We start from the raw sequence: 23,912 nt of genomic DNA on the forward strand, positions 1-23,912 counted from the left end.
ATGGGCAACCAGTGTATGGCCCTCAGAGAGGAAGCTGAGTGAGAGCGAGGAGGAAGATTGAGAACCATTCTGGCTGCCGTGTTTTGTAACACCTGAAGTTTGGACAGGTATTCCTCGTTGCTGCCTGCGGGTAATGCATTGCCATAATCTAGACGGCTAATGATCAGGCCTTGGACAAGGGGCATCCGAGAGGAAAGCGGAATCGACGTAAAGATTTTTTTAAGGGTTCTCAGGATGCCAAAACTGGTGTGCACAGTGGTGTTAATGTGCTCAGCCATAGAGAGTTTGTCATCAATGATGAATCCTAAATTGCGTGCCGAGTTTTTAGGGGGGGTCACGGGCCTAGGACCGATGGCCACCAGTTGTTGGTCCAGACTTTGTGTGCGTTACCGAAGAGGAGGATCTCCGTTTTACTGGCTTTCAGTAGCAGGTGGTTGTTTGCCATCCAGTCATTGACTGATGCCATATAGTTGGAAAATCTGACTTTAGTGTCACTAGGGTTTGTCCCGATCGTGATCAGGAGTTGCATGTCATCAGCATATGACACTGTGTCAAACCCATAGTTACGGATGATTTTTGCTAATGGGAACACATAAAGATTGAAGAGAGTTGGGCTCAATATAGAGCCCTGAGAGATACCTTTATCAATACTCTGTTTTTTGGACACAAAGGGGCCAATTTGGACCTTGGAGGACCTAACAGACAGGTAGCTCCTGATCCATCCTAAAGCTGGGCCTCTGACACCAATCTCCAACAGATGGAGTAGCAAAGTGCTGTGGGAGATGGTGTCGAAGGCACGGAGAGATCGAGCAGGATCAGGACTGCAGACTGCCTGGCATCGAGAGAAAGCCTGATGTTGTCTACGATTTCAAGGAGGGCGGTCTCGGTGCTATGGCATGCCCGAAAGCCAGATTGAAATGGATCGAGTAGTTTATTTTGTTCCAAGTAGTGATAGAGCTGGTGATTGATCAGTGATTCCATTGTTTTTCCAAACAGAGGTAAGAGGGAAATCGGACGATAGTTAGAGAGTTGGGTTGGGTCTGCCGTGGGCTTTTTTAGAATTGAACGAATAGTGGCTTCCTTCCAGTGTTTGGGAACTGTGGATTGAGTTAGGGAGCGATTGAAGATGTCTGTGAGGTGAGGAATCAGGACTGGAGCGATTTTAGAGATAATCTGGGCCGATGCCGGATCATATGGGAATCCTGATTTTATCTTATTAATGGCTAAACCCACCTCTTCCTCGGTTATTGTGCAAAATTGCATAAGAGAGGGGGAGGATGAAGTGTGAGCTGTGTTGTTGTCTGTTGGGGGACTGGTGGTGAGAGGGAATTGACTGTACATATTGTCTATTTTCTCTTTGAAATAGGATGAAAGATCGTCAACCCACTCTTGTGAGGCTTTGAGGGGAGTTTGGCGTGCAGAGGGACTGGTAGATTCTTTGATTATTTTATATAGTTCCTTGTGTGAATTGGAAGCTTGATCTATTCTGCTAGCAAGGTATGTTTTTTTGGCTAAGACAATGTGGCCCATATCATTTTTTTGCAGTTTTTTGGTATTTGTGATCTGATAATGTAATACACTGTAATACATAAATAAGAAAAACAACATACAACATACCTACAATCCCACTTTCACTCAACCATACATTGACAATGTACAAAATGTTTTGATATCATCATGTAGCCTATTGACTTCAATATTCTCAAATTCTGTCACATAGCTTTGTTAATATATCTCTAGAGTACAGATAATGTTACACAAAAATGATCATTATACATCAAAGAACGTGGCTCTAAATTGTTGATGAATCTTCAAAAGATCTACGCGCTTTTCGACACCAAGCACCTTCATCTGGAAAGCCACTATTGAAACCGTGAGGTACCTGACAATACATAATATTAGTCTGGGTCCAGAATCTATCGTCATAATTGAATTTAAAAAAGAGAGATAATAATAGGTTGGATTATCACAGATCTGCAGACCAGCACCACTATTATGCAGAAAAAGGGGAGAAAAGAGCATCAACCCAAAAAAGTGAAAAAAGATATAATGGAAAATAGTGATTTCTTTATGTATAAAACCAAGTGAACCACTTAAAACCATGTGCTCAAAGGTTTCAACAAAAAAAACATGCACATCTTTACTTTTTCGAAGTTTAACAACATTTAATATGCTTACATGGGATTCCTGTTGGCCTAGTGTAGTCGTGTTTGGGTTTTTGATTCTATCTCATGACTGCACTCATTACAGTGTGGTATCTTGGATTTTGAAAGTGACGAACAAGAACAGAACAGCAATCTAAAGATAGCGCTAGGAATCTTAAAAAGAAACTGGCTAACTTTGAGAGAGATGATAGGAACACCCTTTAGGCACAGGTTTATGGCACACATAAAGGGGGATACACCTGAGTGGTTGATGAGAAGCATTTTCTGTACACAATAACCTCAAAATAGAGAACTTTTTTTAGATGTGTCACAATGTTATGCTACATTTATGAAAGACTTTATAAGTAAGACGGTCACAATGAGTAAGTCGCTAAAGATGTGGACAGCACTAAATCACTTTGGGAAATATAAGATGGCTTTCCAGGAAGTAAAAGAATACATTAGCAAGGTTGTGAGGTGAGAGAACTTTCTTCAAGGGACTCCTTGTTTAGTTACCAGTGATGCATTATTTTAACACCACAATGCAGTAGTCATTAAGCAAGAGAGTTGAAATAAAGGTGAAACCATTGCTTTTGTAAAGAGGGTTCTGTGAAAAATTGCATTGAAATACACAGTCAATGAAAAGTAATCTTGGAAATGTCATGACTGATTAGTAAGTTTCTGGGATTCTTTTAGTGGTCCAATTGTAAAGTATTGTACAATTGATATAGACCTTCCCATTAATTGTCCTCCTATATCTCCAGTCTCACATTCTACTCTCTTTCTCTTGTTCTTTGCTGCTGTGAATTCACTATGTCTTGTTTTCATTCAGTGCTGGTTTAATATTGAGCTTTATTCCCTCAGTCTTTATTTTCCTGTTTCCTCTCAAAAAGTATTTCACCATCAATCCTTTTTCACCCCCATTTCATTACTTGGAGTCAAACTGCTTGGCTGCCAAAAGATTGTCTTGTGATCAAGTGCGACTTATTTCCGAATTTCCAAAAGAGAGTGTTTAATCTTTGGGACTCACCTCACACCTCACCTCCTTCCTCTGGTTTCACTGAATCTCCACCACCCCTCCTAGAGGAGGGAGAGCCAGGCTCAAGCAAGATGCCTGGATCGCCCCAATGTGCTCTGGGACTGTTGAACACCAATGCTGCATCAGGCATTCTTCTATCTTGCGGTAGCCGTGGCCGGGAAACATCCGTTACAATGCAACTTTTACCATGCAGTGCCTTTACAACACAGGTTTTTCAACGCAAGTCATTACAACGAATTGCGCTGGGGGGCGCTGTAGCATAGGTAATAGTTTAATTTACTATCCAACAACTTCCCTACTATCCACGGGGACTGGAGTTGAAATAGTAAATTAAACTATTCACTATCCAGCACCCCCCAACGCAAGTTGTTGTAACGACTTGCGTTGAAAACCTATGTTGTAATAGCAAGCATGGTAAAAGCATGCGTTGTAACAACGTACATCCGCCGTGGCCTGTGTAGGTAAGAGCGGTGGGGCCTGGTAGGGGGATTTCGATGGACGATGACTAGGGAAAATTAATAATTTATTTAATTTCCACTCGTCATCGTCCATCGAAATACAACCCCCCCCACACCCGCCACACACACACAACCCGGCGACACCGGCCCGTTGCTCTTACATGCACGGGCCGCTGCTGCCTTGCGTGCACCCTTATGTGCCCTCACTCTATCATTTTCTGAGTCCATCCCTACCTCTCTACCACCCATGGATGCAGGAGAAGGACAGCGTGACCATAGGAAGGCATGTTGTATGAAATGAAATGATTGAGCTTAAGTTGGTTACGATTCATCCACTCTGAGATGAAAACAAGAGTGGAATGAAATTTAGGTAAAGAGTGCAGGGGGGACGAGAGGTCGAAGACAAGCTGGAGGTCATCCGCATAGTTATATACGGAGACCCCCATATATATATTGACTTACCCATGCTAGTCCATCAGCAGAGGGGTAGAAGAGTGTGGAGTAGGCCCGGATGGCATTCATCACTATTCACATGGTGCATGCCAGTATGTCAATGAAAATCCCAGAATGCGCCTTTTTATTAAATGACAAAACACGCTTCTCTGTAGGTGTTTGTATGTTTCTTCTTTATAAGGAGTCTACATAAATCTGCATATCTGCCTTCACAACTGATATAATTTCTATGACTAACAGAATATTTTTTCAGGGTTGACATGATCTGTGTTCTGCTGGCTCAGCTGATATTTTTTTATTTTATTTATTTGTGTAATTCTGTATAGCGCAAACTTTACCCAGAAAGGCCAGAGCGCTTTACAATAGAGTGAAATAAATTACATAAGGAATAAAAGTAGCATGGAAGTAGGCAAAACTACTAGCAAGGAACAAAAGTTAGTCGTGGTGAGAGTTACAGATAAATAAACAAGTTCCAAGAGCGAAAGCTCACACCTACACCTCCTCTTAACTTCCTACATTCATCGTGCCGGTCCCCTCCCCTTCATCCCTATTTCACAGTGTTTTCTTGTAATGCTAGGCTATTTATTCCTCTTTGAACTACAGCTCCCATGGTGCACGCGCCCCACCCGAGCCAGCTGGTTCGACGAGGGCGCAGGGAGTGGGCGTGCCCTCCCGGCCAGGGGCGTACACCGGCTCGGTACAAAGCTTGTAGAGCTCGTGCAGCCCCTCAGTGGTACACATCGGGTCGGCGGTGTAGGGCGCGCATCAGGCTTATGGGGACCCGCGCTGCCTGAGGACTGCTTCCTGCGCCCACTCCCAGCCCTGCCCGATCGGAGTCCTTCTTCCCCCCGCACATCGCCGCCGCCCACGGGTGCCCGCAGTCCCCGTCTCATGCTGCTCCAGCGCCTGCCGTTGCACAGTCCCCCCGCCGCCATGCACACGCTGCAGAAGGACACCACCATGACCAAGATCTTTGTTGGCGGCCTCCCCTACCACACGACCGACGCCTCGCTCAGGAAGTACTTCGAGGTGTTCGGGGACATCGAGGAGGCCGTGGTCATCACCGACCGCCAGACCGGCAAGTCCCGGGGCTACGGCTTTGTAAGTGCTGCCCGGATATAGCGCTCTCTCTCTGTGGACGCACTGACCTGTGCTATGATCTAGTGCGGGGACTTTGTACTGGTGGACTCTTCATGTATGTTCTTGTGAGGGGCCTGGACATATAGCGCTTTTTGCACATAAGTGGTCAGCTGTGTATTGCAGATGGTAAGGTGGCCTGTGGCGGTCCATAGAGTTTTGGGGTTATTTCCTTACCCTGGCTGTGTCAGGATCAAGCGCTCCGTGACGGTAGCCTCACTGTCTGACATGTGTGGAGTTGTTACAGATTTTTTGGGGGTTTTGTAAAGCGCCGAAACACCCAGGCCGCTAGAGAGCGCTGAGTTAGGAATACTTAAAGCAGGGGAGATTGCCGTGGATACAAGGAGGTGCACGAGCTCTAAGGCGCTGTAATTTTCTTTCCAAACACCTGAGGCTAGTGCTGCGGCAGCGCCCACACGGTGGAGTCCAGCTGTTGTCAGGCTGTAATAAGGGATTCTGTACACCCCCCCCCCCCGTGGCGAGCCCACGCTATATGTCAGAGCATACAGCTAGTGTTCGGTGGGGGGGAAGGATAGTCATGTGCAATATGTTCTGGTTCTACGGAGTCGGGTTTTGGGGGGCTTTAACTCCACACCCACCAGCGCAGATGCGAACTCTAGTGTCTCGGTATTCGCATTTCCGATTTCTGTGGGGTACCCCTAAGGAATCTTAATACCATTATTTTTTTTGGGGGGGGGGCGCAAAGAGCGCCCCCCTTACAAGTATACTAACATTAGCGCCTCGTATGCTCCGCTTTCCCCCAAATGCCTAAGTGTCTTTCCCGCTCTGACATGAGGCACCTGCCTGGCCTCCTTTGTTATATGCCATTCAGCTGCCTCGCAGTCGACTTCCTGCTCCGTGTCGACCATCGACATCCCTCCCCGTACCCCAGCCCGGGGTGGTGACTGTGAATGTATCCTAGACGGATAAAGTGAGAAGTGTGGATGAAATACTAATCAACAAAGCTCCTGATCCGCGCCTGCCCGCTCGAGGCGCTGCTCTCGCTGATTTGTGCCTCTCATGCCTCCCCCTGCCTTTTGTCTGATCTATATTTCGGTCTCCAGGCACAAAATAAATGGCTCCACCACAAAGGAGCCCCCGCCCCCCACCACGGGGGTTTCCTGGGGATTGTGCGTGCGGAGGAGGTGGGTGGGGGTGAGATGGCACAGGGGCCGCCTTACCGAGACAAAGAGATTGTCATTTGCTCACAGGCGCTGCTGTTGGAGGGAAAGCCTCGTTTAAAAGAAAACACTCCTTTCAACTGAGCTCTGCTGGCCTCTGGCCCTTGGGTGCTCGTGCGCAGTATCTGTGACAGCGCCCCTCCACCCACCTGAAAATCCTGTAAACAAAGAAAAACCGAATTCGCAGTAGGCGAGGCGCTGGAGTGCACCTGCCACAGCTGTTTCCTGCCTCCCTGCGCTGGTTGTGGTGAACACTGCGGTGGCAGGGCGGAGTTTTAGACCCGGCTTCCCATCACCAGGCTGGGACTTTCTGTTCTACTTTTTGACGTGCGTCAAAATTGCACGCGCGCATCCCCCCCCCCCCCCCCCCCCCCCCTCTTCCGTAGCGTGAACCCCTTTTTAGGCGCTATGCTGCATAGCAGGTGCCCCGTGTTGTGCGCACTGCTGCGTAATTGTGGTGTTTCTGGCACTTCCCCGCTAGCTTTGGCAAAACCTCGCTTCTGGAAGGACCGGTATAGTTGCTGTTTGTAAACAAAGCCACTCGACACATGACTTGCACACAAATACCTACCAGGACCCCCCCCCCCCCCCCCCCCCCCATGCAGTTTTTTTTGTGCGAAACTGAGTCACACACAGCGCGTAAACCGAAACGCTGTCCTTGGCTCTGCTTGTATCACCTGGTCCGTTGTTTGCTCGCATGTGACGTAGCACGCAAAATTAAAATGACAGAATGTTGCTGTCTTGGTGTCAGCGAGGTACATCAAATATTTTAACTCTAAATGCACTCTACATAATGCTGTGCATAGCACATACAATCTGGCGCTCTCTAGCATTACAGTGCTGATTTAAGTGCGGTCTGGGGCTCGAGCTGTGACGTTACTTGTGGGGCGTCATCTTGATAGCTTTATTTATTGTTGGGTTAGATTCTAACCCCGTGTGCTGTGCAGTAGTCCTAATCTGTTCGCCGCCACACTGTTGGGTGGAATGAAAGCTGCGATTGGACAACTTGTGCCTGCTCGAGTCAAACTTGTTTAATTCTTGCTTAAAGTCTTGCATGAAAACTAAGTATGCCGTCTGATACCCATTTTAAAATATCGCTAGTCACTCTGACTTATTTTAAAAAAACGTATTTATATTTTTGTCTATAAATTAAACAAGTTACTTTTTGTGAGTGTGTGGGGGAGGGGGGGTTGGTTAGTCATGGTGGCCTGGCCCTCACACGAACATGTATTTTTGTGTTACAGGTGACCATGGTGGACAGGGCCGCGGCGGACCGGGCGTGCAAAGACCCGAACCCCATCATTGACGGGAGGAAAGCCAATGTCAACCTGGCCTACTTGGGAGCGAAACCAAGGAATATTCAGAGTGGTGAGGACTCTTGCACTACGTTAGGGTCGGCCTGGGAACCAAAAACAGACCTGACGGAAATAAATATTCCAACTAGCCCAGCTCACTTGTAACACAGGCTTTCCAACCATCTATTTTCTTTTGTTTTCTATTCTTTCGGACCCGTCTTTTCTTATGCCTTCCTCTATGCCTGCTTGCCATAAAGTGAAAACCCACAGCTGGCCTTTTGGAGTTTAGGAAGCAGCCTCCTAACCCTCCAGCAGAGAAATGCATGAAAAATAAAGTCCTTCTGTTATGCTAGTGACTCAAACACAAGGTGGTGGGAGGATGCTTGCACTAAGTAACAACGGAGTTGATTGGGTGGCATTCCAATCCATTGTTGTCTTGCCCACTGCCTCCTCTACTTGAATCCAGTCACATGCAAATCAGCCTTGACCCTGCTCCAATAGGAATAGCTCATCCTGAAATGCTGTTCACGTCCTCCCTGAACGAAGTGCAAGCAACCCAAGACCGGTTGTTGCAGTTAAGTTGTCTATTGGTTTTTCTGGTTGCCTGTCTGTTCCTATCACAGCACTGACCTTGTGATACAACCTCAACTGTGACAAAGTGTCCCACATCAATAAGACCACCTAAACAGCGACTAAAAAAACTCAAAATGAATGGAGTAATGAGGCTACTGCCTCAGAATATAAAAACTCGCCACTGTCAGAAGGCATCTAACAGACGAAAACAAGACACAAAAAGACAGTTGCATGTCTGTTATGAACAGATGCAAGGAGGCGGTCGCCTTAACTGTCCGTAGAGGCCTCGCCAAAACCTGGCTAGCATAGGTCCAGGAGGGCTGGGTCCATGTCAGATGTTAAATATCTCCAATTAACTTTACATACTGTGAAATGAAAAGTATCCATTCCTGCTGAGGAAATATGACCTGGCGGCCCAACCTAGCACCCACATGAGGAGTGCTGCAAATGCGTGGCATTTTGTACGTTTGCGAAGCGGAGTGCTTTTGGGCTAGTACTTAATCTTCACCACACCCCAGAAAGGGTGGTGGGTGATGTGTACTGGTTTGTTTAAAGCTGTTAGAACCACGGAGCTGATTTCTCCTCCAAGGTCTGGCCCACTTCTTTTGAGTCCAAGCAGCTCTGTTCACCCTCTACTGTGAAGTGGCTCCCGGATAATATACTGTGCCACTGTCGTCTATTAATTACCGGCTCGCAGCAGCCTTCCAAATTCCATTGGTATTTCTGAAATTCTCCCTGTCCGCGAGCACACGTAACTCCTGCCGGTGTTTTGAGCCTCCTCGCATTTTCCATGGGACTGCGGGAGGGTTTGGAATGTGCGCGCTCATTGCCTTGTGGTTGTTTTGGGCTTTTTAACCTCCTGGGTAGGGATTGCACCTGTCATAAATATGTAGCATTGATAAACTAGGGCACGTGTAGGTGCTTGTATAACATAAATGGGGTGGGGGGGGGGGGGGCTCTTGAGACCTCCAATAAAGATAATTAACTTTAGTCACTCCATCCACCTCAGAAGGATGAAAGGCGGAGCACCCGCTGTGATCTGAACCTGTGGCCATGTGCTTGAACGTGGATACTTTTGGGTAGATACATTAGCTGACCTGAGTCACCAGACCCAGGTGATATAGCGCCTGGGGTGTTTGTGCCTAAAGAAGGGGTGTGGGCCAAGAAGTTGGGGAAGGCGTCGATATGGAAGATTTAGAGGGGCATGGATTGTTGGGAACTTTCCTCCTCCCACGCCTCGCATTAGGCTGCTTCGGAGAAAGCGAATTGCAATGAAAAGAAATTCATTTTTTGTTGCTTGTGACCTAATTTAACAATCTGTTTCCATCTGTTGCCTAGGGTTTACCATAGGAGTTCAACAAATACATCCCGCCTTTCTTCAAAGACCATATGGGTAAGCGTACCATTTCTTTTTTCCTTTTAGCTGTGGGCAATCATTAAAAACGTTCTAAAGAAATAAAGTGGGGTTGTCAAACAGGGTTTAGGTTGTACAGCTTCCATACGTACTTTCTGGTTCTGCTGCATGTTGGCGCTTTAGCGAGTGCGCGCGTGGCTGCGCTTGCGCCAGTCCTTCTTTGAGCTAGCTCCGCCTTTTTTCACTTGGCGCTTGCTCTCCAGACAGTCTCCTGAAAGAAGCTGAAAAGGGGTCAAAAAATGAGCCGGGCAGATGTTCTATAGAGCCTTGGCAGTCTGCAAAATGTGTCCCATTGTCTGCCCTTTACGTTGGCCTGCGCCCGCCCCCTCGCGCTCACAAGTGTCCCCTTTTTACCCAGCTAATGGGACCCGGCAGCTGCTGTGCACAAGACGAGTGTTCTCCGGGCAGACAATGGGTTCTGTCAATACGGCCCCTTCCCTTTAATGATTAATGCACTCGGGCTTTGCCTCATTTCAGGGGCATAATTACTATTTTTATGTGCTCTACTTCAACAAGCAGGTTTTTTTTTTGTTTCGGACGTTTTCACTGTAAACGTGTTCCCTGCTTTGTGGTGATGGTTTGCACGGCTCTGTCGACAGTCATAACTTTTGTCTTGTGTTGAGTTTAAACAGTGCTGGGTATGTTGAGCGCGAGCGTTGCCATAACAATGCTCCTTCAGTGGTCGGTGTGCTGTTGACTACCCCTCCCCCCCCCGGCCTTGGAGATAAGGGGTGGGAACGGCTCGGGCTTGTTTTTTCATTGAACCTCTGGCGCCCTGGGCGTACAGAAAGAAGCTGTTTGTTTTCGATTTGTAATTTTGCCCCTCTTGCTGCATTTACGCATCTTATCGCTGTAAATTGCGAGTGCTAATGTTAACCAATTTAGTGGTACTCATTTTACCGACCTCGGAAGGGTGGAAAGCTGAATAGGCTTCGCAGGGCACAAGTCCTAAAAAAAGAAGTGGGGGGACGCTGACCTCACGACAGGAAGTGACGTCATGAAAGGTAGCTTGCACCATCAGACTCATTGCCTCCCCTGGCTCACCCCTTAGCAAATAGAGCCACACATTCATCTTTGGTCTCTCTGCTGCGAGATCCCGCCCCAGAGAGGCCAAAGAGTGAATGTGTGGCTCCATTTGCTCCAGTTATCGAGCTCCCGGTTACATAAGTGGGGGGACGCCGTCCACCCGTGTGGTACCCCGACTTGAGCCCTGAGGCTTCGCAGTCTGCGTTACCTGCAAAGGCGTCTGACTTGCGTAAGGGTCTCCATTTGGACGATGGGAGCAGCTAGGGTCACAAGACCGGCGCCGTTAAGAGCTCGGGAGATTAGTGCATGGCAAAGTATTAATAATAGTCTACAGCGCGCTGTAGGCTCTCCGTTGCCATGGCAGTAAACGATATTCACTTCTGGATGAAATGCGGAGTCTACGCATCCCTGTGATCTGGACCATATACAGGGTGCAGGTGATATATATATTTTTTTGGCTTTTAACTGGTCCGCTCTTACTCGGTGTGTCCACTCTTGTTCTTGGAATCTAGGCACTAGGGTCAGATGTGATCACATATGGTAATGCCCGTTGCTGTCTAGCCTATAGAATATATGGACCATTACACATCTGAGCTGTTACTGGCACCATTTAACTATAGATGAGTGCTTGAGGCCAGCTCGGATCTAGACTTACGCCGAAGTAAATGAAGCGACCAGTGCAGAAGGCAGGCCAGTGCACTCTATCAATGATGTATTTGTTGCCAAGGGGGACGGCCAGGTGAGGCGTGGGTGCTTGCATTACGTATTGTTTGCCACGATCGTGAGCGCCAACAATCCCTTAATTGCACAAAGTGCCTAGTGCAATTAGTGCTGAATGCGATTGGGTTATTGCTTGCCTGTACACCTACACCGTGTGGCTGGTTGACCCGATGCATTGCATCCCTTTGAAGTGATGGAAACTTGTCTTTCTCACTCAAGCTTTCTATTCTATTGATATAGCGCCCGTATATCTAATCGTGCCTCTGCCTCGCGGCGCTTTGGTTCGTAGTATGAGGCTGCTGTTTTGCATGGTTAGTAGGGTGTGGGTTAATAATGGTTGTCTGCCTAGTGCCTGTATCCGCAGGGGCTACTGGGATGTTGCGGTCCTGTGGCGTTCTGCATTGGCCTGGCTTTGCCACATAATTAATCATCACTGCCTGCATCCCCTAGTAGAACATGGACATATTCACATTACAAAAAGTTCTCTACACGGATAAATCTACTATTGTAGACCACCCCCTTTTTGTAATGATGGATAATAAATCGTCAACTGCATTATCTGTGTATTTAAACAAGATTTTTTTTCTAGCTGGCACGGGCCAAGTCACTAAACGTAGGGGTACCGTTCTTAATCGCAAAGTTTTACTGGTCGCCTCTTAGTTGCTTACTGCTGCATTTGGGTGTTCAGATGCTACCAAGAACCTGAAATCTTTGCCCAGGTTGCGTAATATGTAAACTAAATAAGTAATACTGTCGTATGTCTCATAGTTTGCTTTTTCTTGCAGTACTTGGTCAACCCTGTTACATGGTTTGGTCCCCTGTGGGCACATCCTTTCAGTGATTCTTCCCATTTGGTACTACTAGTCAGTTAAGGGTGGTAGAAACCTGGGCCAGCCTCACCCAGTGAGTGTTGGATACCTAGGTTCACAGACAGGTACGGTAGCCTACTGGTTTTTCCCGCTGTTGGTTATGTGGTGTCTGCGTTGAGTGGGTACCCAGGGCTGTTTAAGTGCTCCATGAATCTCAGGAGCGGGGCACATACACGTCGGGGCTCAAGTGGGGCTCTGCGTAGAGCTTGCAGTTACTATCCCAGATTGTGAACACACCTTGCAGGCAACACTCTTCTCTTGTTGAGGAGTCGAGAGTAAAAGTATGGGTTAATAGTTGACTGCTCCAATATTGCTTATAAATCTAGTTTCTGTATGAACTGCTCCAATGTCTAAACTACATTAAGCTTGTAACTAAGTTTAAACTCCTGAAGGCAGATTTTAGCACTGCGGTCCACTGCCTCACCATGAAGTTGGAGATAAAGCCAGTAGGGTAGGGGCAGAGTCAGCCACACGTTTGGCATGCACCCAGCTGGCCTTTATCACCTCTTGGCAGCATGCCCATGTGAGGCTGGCACAGAATACTGGGGCAGCAACATGGCACAGTTTCAGAACCAGGGACCGTTTGAAAAGAGGAAGTGAGACATACGAGGTCAGACGGGGAAGGTGGTTGCTACCTCTTTCTCAGAGGTTGACAAAATTGAGCTTTCACTGTAATCCAGGTGAACGTTATCATGTATACCCATGGCAGAGGTCCAGGGAGGAACTGGCCTGGCAGTTTGTGCTGGACTGTTCCCATGGGGCACAGGGTCAAGACTGATTTGCATATGGCTGGGTCCAAACTGGAATGACATGGGGAGCAAAAAACACGATGGATCTAGACCCATAGCTCTGTACTGGGGTGAATGTTTGACATTGTTCAGCATTCTGTTCTATTGCTCCTTTTTCAGAGGGGGCACAGGGCTTTCTTGGGAGTTCCAAGGCCTGCGGATGGTAGTCAGAAATCACTAATGCTCAAGCAGGGGAAGCTGCGTGTATGTGTATCAAATTAACACCGCTGCCCCTCAACCACCCCAACCAGGCAATCCAGATGTATGTAGAATGTTCTTAAATCTGCCCCACCACTTCCAGTCATTTGGTTCATGGGTAACCGATGAGGAAAATATGGTGTGCAAAGTTTTTAAATGAATGCATAAAAATGATTGTGGGCTGCTGTCAAACTCCCCAGTGGCGCTCAGTTTGCCACCTGTCACCCCAGTTCCATCTCCTGCTAGGGAGGGGTCCATTTTCAAAAAGCAAGGACTCTGGCACAGGCCTGCTTCCAGAGTCCTTGCTTTATTAAAGGCAACTTTAAATTCCTACAGGCCAGAATGCTTCATAGTCCAGCATTCCTTCATATAGAAGAGAAGAGGTGTATGGTAAGGTTTGGAGGGTACGCTGGAAGCAAACTAGCAAATGGCTTCATTCCCATCTGATAACTCTGGGCAGACGGTGAGACCTTGAGGAGGTTTGGGGCAGGAGTAGGTAGGCAGACATGCCCCATCTCCCTTTAAATCACCAACACAGAATGTTCTTAGTAGTTTTTGTAACCTTGATTACCTTCACACTTGGTTGGCACCATCTTTATGGGCCGTGAAAGCTTGTGACGTGTAGGTAGAGGTGTGTGTGTGTATCTCTGCTGGTACTTGACCCAGTGAGCTGTCTAACCAGATAGACTAGTATTGTCCACCAGATAAGTTAAATTGCAACACTCCCCTGGTTTCACTTTTGTTTTAAGAGTAGAGGAGGCATACCTGAGGTGTAATGGGGCGAGGCGTAAGGTTAAGTCGGCCCCTATCCATGCCCTTTAGGAGATGCTTTAACGTTTGCATTAAATTGCAAAGTACCTTGAAACCTGTCTGGGCACCTGGCGCAGGCTTTCCTCATTAGATATTTGAATATTTTGTTGCACCTTTGTGAACAAAGGTAACCTGTATGGCTTTCTGTTTGTTGCTATTTGCTGATGCTGCTAGACTATCAAAGTGAGTTTACCTAACTTTTTTGGGTGTTTCCTCGTACTTTTGTGTCTGGGTGGTTTTCTGTTACTTTCTCTATACAGTTTGCCATTATGCTGCATGTGGATTAGGGCAAACCTAGGTATTAGGAACAGGATTTTGAGAGGGATCAGCTTTCCCCTAGGACTCAAGTTAGTTGTGCAGCATGTGCTTGTGCTTTTTTTGGCCCCCGGACCCTCAGATGTAGGGATCTTCAGCGCTGGGATACCTCAGGGTGATTACGCTCTTTATAAATTTTTTAAATAATTTATAAAGTTTTATATAGCGCGGCGGGCGCTTACGTTTTCTAGACTTATGTGGCGCCCTTCATGGCTGTGGCTCGTTTTCTTGCAGATTGTTTGTACTTCCGTGTGAATGGTAGATTGTGGCACGAGAGACCCAGGGCCTAAGAAGGAGCTACTTGTGGCGCCCGAGATCCTGCCCTATGCAGATGTGCGCATTATGGGACATTTGTGTATGGCAAGTCCGAGTCATAAGTGGGTAAGGACAGGCCCTGGTAGGCGTATCTCCAGCTCCTTTAAAAAGTGCTCATTCTACTTTATTCATGCTAGAATGGTGTGTAACATGTTACTAGTGCGGTATTCCCCATTCTCAGGTTAACAGACACCTTTACATTACTTGCCCGGTCAGTTTGCATTACGTCCTGGGACAAATCGTCAAGGTGCAGGGAACGCGTCAGTAGAAATGACATGATTTGGCGTCCAGTAGGGTGATGGGAGAGGATGTAGCCTAACGGCTAGGGCTGATCTCAAATCTGGGGAATCGGGTTCACGTCTCTGCAATGACGCTCAACATCTTGTGATTCTGGGCAAATAACTTAATCTCCCCGTGCCTAACAAATTAATGTGTCCTTGTGTACCACACTGGTGATCGTGTGAAGCGCTCCGATACCGGATACCTTCGGGTCAAGTTCGCCCTATATAAAACTAGGGGGGGAAAGTGATGCGGGCAGAGGCCTTGAAGTGAGTGGTGTACAGTGAGTCGTTCCTGTAGCTTCCTTTGTCTCTGAACTTTTTGCAAGTGTGCCAGGATCCTGAAAGTGGTGTGGAGGGGTAACCTTTGCTTGTGGGGGGAGGTGATTCTGGAACATTAACAATTGCCTAAAAAAGAACCGTTAACCTTCATGATTTAACCTTCTTAAAGGTTAAATCACTAAAGGGAAATGGCTAGAGTTTATCATGGAAACTCCCTAAATTTATGAGCTGCTGCCTCCCAAAAAATCGACAAAGGCCGTGCATTGATAGTTTTAATTTGTGCTTTTGAGAAGGGAAGCTAACCTTGAATGGCCAGTGAGGGCTGTACGTTTTTCAGCCAAGCTTAAAGGCACCTAGATGGCATGACTGACCCTGACATGAAGAGTTGGGAACCATCCGTGCATCTCAGGAGGTTGAGTTATCATTTGGCAACCGCACACGTACTGTATGACCATTATATATGCTACTGACCATAACAGTGGAGCATACAGCAGTGAGTTGTAGCTGTTGGCAAAAGTGGGTTTGCTGTGTGGTTCCTGACTACCTCTTTTGGAAACGTGTCCATGCCCGATTACGTGCTTAGACGCATGCAGGTTTAAGCATGATTTAGTTTCAATGTTGTAAATAAAGTGGGTATGTGCAAGGGGTGATAAAAGTTAATTTGTTAAAAATAAAGGATTCTGGAGACTGTGCTTTCTTCGGCGCATAGCTGCCCAGTTTCCCAGGTTTAGGCTTTACTAGATGGCAGTCTAGGACGTGTGTATCTATATCTCACACCAGGACTTAAAGTCCCAGAATTCCTCGGGGGAGCAGGACGACTGATTATAACTTGTCAACCATGGGTCTTGGAAACCTGGCTGATGTGCTGTAGGTCACTGCCTTGCCAGCAGTCTCCAATGCAATGCTGGACCACCAAAGCTGACTAGTCTCGATTCTACCCGATGCCTCCTACCTTTCACTTTTAAGGTGCTGCTGTTGTGCTGTGGGCTTCCACCTGGGGAGCGTGCAGGGCCAACCGGAGTGTCCAAAGGGCTGCTGTGATAGGTCAGTGTGTGTGCCTTTATTTAGCGGTTTATAAACTTTTATGGTCTAGTAAGTCTGGTTTTACTGTTGATTTCCTTGACATTACCACAATCATTGCCTGTAGCAAGCACAAATGCATAGTCTCCAATGTCTTGCAAAACACCTACAGGGGCCTTTGCAATTTCAAAACCACCCAATTTACAAATGTGGGCCACTTTTTAGCTACATAATTTGCTAATAAGGCCCCTTCCTCTATTTATTTGTCCCCAGGTTGGTTTCCTGTCCCCGTCTGGCCCGACGCATAGCTTGCATATAGAACTGGGTTTGGAAGCATTCTATCCAGTAGGGCTGACTTTGGTTAGTGTTGGTGGGTTCGTCCTGCCAAGCTTATTTCTAGTCACCTGTCAACGTTCTAATGTGGGTAATGGAATAAGCCACTATCAAAACTGATTAATAACCGTTTGAGTAGGTCTGTTAGTGATGCAAAACCCAGCCACTCCCCTCTAGGTGTAATTTGGAGGACTAAGACTGACCCCAGTACTCTACAAAAGTAAGCCTGCCTAGTTGGGTAAACCTAGGGTATTGTTACTAGAGCTACGCATCGCTTTTAATGCAAGGACCTGCAACACGCACTTTTTTTTGTTTGTTTTTTTGTAACTATTGATCCATTTGAGAGTGAAACACATTGTTTGCAGATTTTATGAACTATGTATCGGGTGTTGAATTGTGTGGCAAATCCATAATTATGCAGAAAACGCCACATCTCGTAATTCCACTGGCCCTGATTGTAGGGTGGCTAGACTTTGCCGAGGCTCGACTCATGACCTGCAGGTCACTGCCTTTGCCGGTGGCTTGAGTGATCACCCGAGGGGATTGCTGGCTTGTTTCCATTGGAGGGTGTCTGACAGGTTAAGTGTCGTGCAGTGCACATCCTATGATTGTCCCGTCAAGCTCGAGTGGTAGTTACTGATCTTGCATTGCCTCTGGTTCTTGAGGCAGAACAGTGTTTTTCGCAGGATTACACCTTTTGCACATGGGGAGGCTGGGATTCAGTGCATCGGCTTAATGGCACATCTCAGTATAGAACGGTGTAGTAAGTATTTCTGTTGACTAGATGAAATGAAATCCCCAGCCCAAAGCATTTTATCTGCATTATTTTTGGTGGGTAGGTACAGTTTTGGCGGAGTGCATCGGGTTGTGTTGATTAGGCATCAGGCTTCGCCCTCCTTGGAAGACATTGCATTGGCCCAACCACCACCCCTGCATAGGACACCACATGCAGCACGCTGCGTGGGGGCGGGTCTCCTTGACAGGTGTTGACCAAGTTCGGTCTGTATTGTGCAGCAGACCCCCCCCCCCCCGCTCCGCGCACACATGGATGCCCCCTACCCACAGAGGTGTGTGATGTTTGCCTCGAACACAGAATGTACTGGCACTCGCTGGCTGCCTTAGCACCCGGGGGGATGGGGGGAGAATCCATTGGCATGGCAACCAGGGAGGTGGAAGGGGGCATGACTCAAGGGAAAACAAACAGGGTGGCTGCCATGTTTTGCAACAAACAGTACGACTGCCAAGACGATGGTTGCGACCGAAGCCTGTTCTAAAAAAAAAACGCATGGAAGCCGTGAAACAAACCACCACATACGATTTTTAATGTCCTATTTTTGCTTAGCAGTCACTTTTCGTTTAGAAACTCTTCTACATACCCGGTGCGACATGTCCCTTTCTATGGCCTGCCCGCGCTGAGCATGCTTTGTTTGGGTCCGAAAACCGGATCAGAAGTGTTTGCTTTGCTGAATGTCAGCCTGTTCGTCAAGGCGCTTGCAGCGGGTAGAAGCCCCGTTTGTTACAAACCAGACGCTGTTGTCAATCTGATTTTTAACCGATGCTCCGCCGGTGCTTGCCAGGGTCCTCGTCTGGTCTCTTGTTGCAAGAGCGGAAGAGCATCTTAAAACTGTTCACGGCTACTGAGTTCTGTCGGCCGCAGCGAGAACATCTCTGAAATTGTGTTTCCGTAACTCTGCAAGAAGTGAACTTTGTTTGCCAAGAGAAAATCGAAAAGTGCCCCGGAGTGGCAACTATAGACTGCGAGCCTAAACTAACAAGGCCTTGCGCCGAAAAAAAATTGGAATTTGCGGAGGGGATGTCTGATTTTAAAGGGGAAAGAATAGAGGAAACAGACCCTTTAACGCAGGGGCAACGTGGGCTCTGGCCCAGGGCCCCAGGCTTTGAGGGCACCTGAAAATAGCCAGCTCTGCTCTAGAGTCTTGCCTGTTGACCTTCAATAAATCTTAAACCGTTTGAAATGTTTTCCTTTAATTTATTTTTAATGTGGCTGTGTGCGAGTCTATTAGACACTGTGCAGATAAAGGTGTGTGTGTTTCACGTGACCTCGATAAAAACTTTCTTTAGATCAAAACAGGATTTCACATCTGAGAAATGGGAGGGTGCCCCAGAGATTATTTGCAGTAACATTAGTGGGTTACTGGTGTTCCAGTATTGAAAACACACATGCCTATCCCTGAATATTAGATGTAAACACACTTAGAATTTGGAGTGTAGTGCGCCTGTGCACAGTCGGTGACCTGGCCAAAGGGGGCATGAAAGAGCTGAAGATCCTAAATCCAATTTAGGATTCAAAGAACAGGTGCCCCAAAATACATTTTGCCCAGGGCCCCTCCAAAAACTTGATGTCCCTGGGAGGGAAGAGGTGGCTGGTAACCGGCTTGGAATCCTCTCCTGGCGACAAGCCTGTCCCTGCTTTGCAGCACGCTTCATCCATATTTCAGTCTAGACGCACAATGTATTGCCCGGCTGTGCCTAGAGTCTGCAGAGAACACGTTGCTTGCTTCTTATATTTCGATGTGACAGATCTGTGTGGGTGCTGGCCCGGCCCCACTGCTCCTTCAGCGCATTCCACTTCCGTAAACGGGAGACATTCTGCGCGAGTCTTTACCATCATTACAGGGGTGTTCGGCAAGAGGTGGAAAATTATTCTGTGATGCTTGTGTACTCCTGAATGTAGCACAGTGCTATTTTCGGGCATTAATGCTAATGCTACCCGTGATTTGTGGGGTTGGTTCCTCTTTAAAGCTGGTTTAGATTTACAGCGCAAAGTGGTCTGGCCTGCAGGAGGTCATTTTGAATCCTGGAAGACTTCCTAAAGTGACAGGGTGTGTAGTAAATGTCACTGCTTCTTTTTAGTCTGTTTTTTTCATAAGATTCCTTAACGTTGAATTTGACTGAAATGCTTTGAATTCTAAAATCATATTTTGGCATTTGTAGATCACCTTTCATAATGGGTGATTCTGACATTTGATTTTATGACGTCTAGGTGTGTTGACACTTTAAATGGAAGCCATATTACGACGCAAGGTTGACTTAATTATGCAGCAAGAATAGGCAAATAATGCAACTTAATGCAGCACACTGTGTGGTGATGATACTTCAATAACTTCTCATTTTAACACCTATTGAAATACGTGCAAAGGTTTCACCTTGCTAACAATTTAATACCCAACTGAAAGGGTACCAGTCTGTGTTTGCAAATTACCTTTCACAGCAACACATGTTGCTGCTTTTTTAGTAACTTTTGGTCAGTTTCAGCTAGAAAAATCTGTTAAAATCAGGAAATTAAGCAGTAGATAATTGATTGTGACAAATGCAGCAAATTCATTTATCTCACTGCTGCCAGAGAACAGTATTCTGGTGGCCCAGACTATGAGCATCCCAGCTGGTTGGCGCAGGAATGTTTTCAAGAAGTGAAGATTCATGGCTCCCTATTGGAGGGTCTAAGTCTATTGCTGTGACACATGGCAAATCTGTACATTAATCCATGGATTAAAATGTGTTTGCTCATATTGACCCAGTAAGACTGCGACGGTGTTTTGCAGCATCAGGGCGTAGTGCTGGCGAAGGGGATCAGGAATGCCTGTGCACTAACCGTGCTACAAAGATGCTTGGTTTTCAGATGGTAGCATAATAATTCAAGACTTGCCCTATCTCTGGGTATTAAACCTGAACTCCATGAGATCCTTTATGATTTTCGGTGGAGCAGTCACAACTGTGTAGTGGAACTCTTGTGATGTAGCAGAGTTGCATCTTTTGTAGTTTCTTTATTAAGTCAAAGTTACAGGATGGTAACCATGTAAAGAAGCCCCACCAGGCTCCTCCCACCACACAGGCACTCAAACATTCCGTTCATGTCCATCACACCAACATTCCACACAACACTCACTGGCTGAGCAGCTAGGAACCCAGGTATCATAGGACATGCATTAATAAATAGGCAGGATACAACCAACTGCACCCCAAAGCCCAATGCCACAGACTGTTCTATAGAATACTGGTGCCCAGGAGGCTTGAAGGCATGCCAACTGTTACGCTTATCTACAAGAGCGAATTAAGTCCTTGTATAGTGAGTAATTTACGTGCACCTGTTGAATCTCTCCATTCTGCCCTGCCTGTACTTCAGGACACTATTGGAAGCAGTGACGTGCCTCCTCACCACATGGGTCATTTGCATGCCAATACTGTACCAGTCGGAACACTTTTCAGTTACTGGTCAAGATTAGTTGTACCAACTAATCCAGTCTGTTTTCAGCTTACCCTGCAATTCTTGTGGCAATGGGACTCCTCCACTAGGCAGCCATGAATCTTAGTTACTCAACCATCCTGAAAAAATTAAGCAATTGGATCTTTTAATGCTCAGTCTTTTAGGTCTAGCCTTTTGTGGGCGGCCAATAACTGGAGGGGATTAGATCCCGCCCAGTGCTTATCATTGGTTTGCTTTATCATTCTCATTTGCTTGCTTCTTCATTGGCTGTCTTTCCTTGTCCAAGCTTGACCATTTGGTTTGTCCCTCCTGGGACATCACCTCATCTGATTGTCTAGCTTCTAGTCTTCCACTGCTCACTTTTAGGGACTTTCTTTTTAGATTTGCTTAGGCACTCCATGATAATGCATGTGTTCCAGCTCTCTCCTCACCCTGTGCTTAATGTTTCCCTTGTGTACTCCTTCTACCGCCCCATGTTCTTTATCTTATTAATCTTACATCCACCATGCTTGGTTTTGTTAATGCTCTCATACTATTGAATCTGATTTGAATCCAATAAGGCAGCACATGGGGTATTTGGCCTGCAGTAAACACTTGCTCTCTGGTTTTAACCTGCCCTTAATGCCAAATGTGTGAGTTGCATGTCTGACTATCTCTGGCACAGCATAGAGCTATTGGCTTTAATGTCCTGGGTAGGTGTTGAAAGTCTAGGGTTGTGTTCATGCTCTCATAGGTTTTGTGCGCACTAATGGTATTTGCCTTTTGTTAACCACCTTCTTTCTTTCCACAGGCTGACACCTCAATACATCTACCCACAAGCCATTGTGCAGCCCAGCATGGTCATCCCCAGCCCAGTCCAGTCGTTGACTTCTCCGTACATCGATTACACCACTGCTGCGGCCCAAGCCTATGCACAGTACACCACCGCGGCCTACGAGCAGTACCCATATGCCGCCTCTCCTGTGGCGGGATTCATGGGTTACGGCTACCCCAGTGCGGCCCAGCAGCCCATCTCCGCCACCACCCCTGCAGCAGCCACCACCGCGGCCTTCCTCCATTATCCCCCTCAGCAGCTGCAGCCTGACCGGATGCAGTGACGTGGGGAGTACCAGGGGAGGTCCCCTACATCACCCTAGCAGGCACAAAAAAAGCAAAGAAAAAAAACTTCGAAAAAATATAAACTTTAGGTGCATATTTATACCTAAGCTATTTATAGTGTTAAGGGTGTTTAAACCCTTAAATCTGACTACACTTGTAAATGCGAACACTTCCTGTGCAACTTGTCAACTGGGAGACATTTCTTGAAGGCGGCCTGGACTGAACTACAAGTTCTGCGCACAAGTCAACCTGCTTTCCCAATTCTTTTTTTTATTCTTTATCTCCTATTAATCTAAAAACCTGCGATATGCTATGAGGTACTCTAAGGACAGTGGACAAAAGCAATCGTCGTTTTTTTTTTTTTTGTTGTACAAAAACTTTGTAACACTTGAGATGCCTTACAGAAATAACTATTTTTGAATATTTATTGCGAATTCTATTCGCATGAGCTGTGAATTGCAGAAAGGAGTTTAGTAAGTATCTACCTTTGTCATTCTCATTTTACTAAATTATTGTATGTAGGTAAGTTGTAAAACAAATGCTGAGAATCATTTCAATATGCAAAAAAGGGAATATTGGCTTTTTTTAAGACAGCAAGATTTCCTTAGTCAAAGGCACTGTAACATTTTCTTATTGTAACTGTTTGGATCCTCGAATTTAGGTATATTTTTTAAATGGAAAAGAATTTTGATGGGTCTCGCAATTGCTGCAAGGTGGGGCCGGTTTCAGTATTTATGTAAAGGCGTATGGTACAAGCCCATTGGCTGGGGAGGGCGGAGGAGTTGGGAGGGTTTAATGCAGATTTTGAACAAATAGTATTGAGCAGCCTACAGTCTCACGTTGAATTCCTCACTTATTTACAAGGAACGCAGCATAAACTGTTATTGACACCCTGCCGATGCAATATTTCTCCATTTGTAGAAATGTGGTTTAACGGCTCAAACATGTACTAAGTTCTACATGGAAATATTCGTACATGCATCTGTAGATTTTTATTTTGAGAGCAGCTAATGGCACCTTTTTAAGTCGTATCCTGATATGGGGCAACCGTTTACAGTAATGATCAAAGCCATTAACCTGTCTGGGCAAAGGGAGATTTTTTTTCTCTCCCATTTTGCCCCCTCCCGCCTCTTTATATACTCTTTAATAAATGGCATGGTAAAAGCTGCTCATTACCGCTGCTCCACCTCCTTGTCTATCCCCTCACAAACCCTCCTCCTCGATTCTGGGTCATTAACTATAATTGCCCACCTGACTGTGGTCCCCCTTGTCCCCTCAACCTTTCTCCTCCTTATTTGGTTCTCAAAATACACTTAAAAGTATAAATAAACGTCAAGCAATGTTTTAAAATAAAGTGACCATATTTAAGAAAAGGAATTTTGCGTTTTCTTCCTTTATTTGCATGCTGAAACACGTTAGTTACCTTGGTTTTGTGTTGCCATGGAAATGATTTGCTTTTTTTTTTTTACCTCCTTCCCTCTGGAAATAAGTACTGTAAATGTAGTGCTGCCTTCTGGGTAAGTGTTTGACAGACTCCAGAGAGTGCCGGCGCCGCCATCTTTGATGGGATGTTTATGCTGTCCTGGGTTTTGCCGCACTCTGGCTGCCATGTTAATGTAGAACTGCAGCGGGTATTAACTCGCTTACCGAGCTGCCCTGTTTTATTTAATGTCACTGCTGAATGTTGGAAGGCTTAAAGACCGCATTGGAGGTGGCTGCCAAGGGCGCTACTGTTTGTAAGTCCACAGCAGCTTGGCTTGGAAGCAGGTATGTGGGGATTTAATACCAAGTGTAGCAGAAGCTTGACATTTACATCATTGTGGCTAGGTTGTCCTAAATTCTCAAGTATTGTAAATGTCACAGCTGAACTATTGGCTTTGCCAATGCTTGCGCCTCACTTATACAAAAATTTGCAAAGCCAGAATCTGCAGTTAGTGGCTG

At 46.4% G+C, this 23,912-nt stretch overlaps 1 protein-coding gene across 1 annotated transcript; it reads left to right on the plus strand.

Annotated features, from left to right (window-relative positions):
- The first annotated feature begins 4,786 nt into the window (after positions 1-4,786).
- Positions 4,787-23,348, plus strand: RBM38 (RNA binding motif protein 38). The gene is made up of 4 exons (XM_086932501.1): positions 4,787-5,195; positions 7,657-7,780; positions 9,619-9,673; positions 21,664-23,348. The coding sequence occupies exons 1-4, from the start codon at positions 4,986-4,988 to the stop codon at positions 21,968-21,970; spliced, it is 696 nt and encodes a 231-aa protein (XP_086788627.1). The 5' UTR covers positions 4,787-4,985; the 3' UTR covers positions 21,971-23,348.
- Positions 23,349-23,912: the final 564 nt, after the last annotated feature.

The sequence above is a fragment of the Lissotriton vulgaris genome, chromosome 7 (genome assembly GCF_964263255.1).
Source record: "Lissotriton vulgaris chromosome 7, aLisVul1.2, whole genome shotgun sequence".
Taxonomy (NCBI): Eukaryota; Metazoa; Chordata; class Amphibia; order Caudata; family Salamandridae; genus Lissotriton; species Lissotriton vulgaris.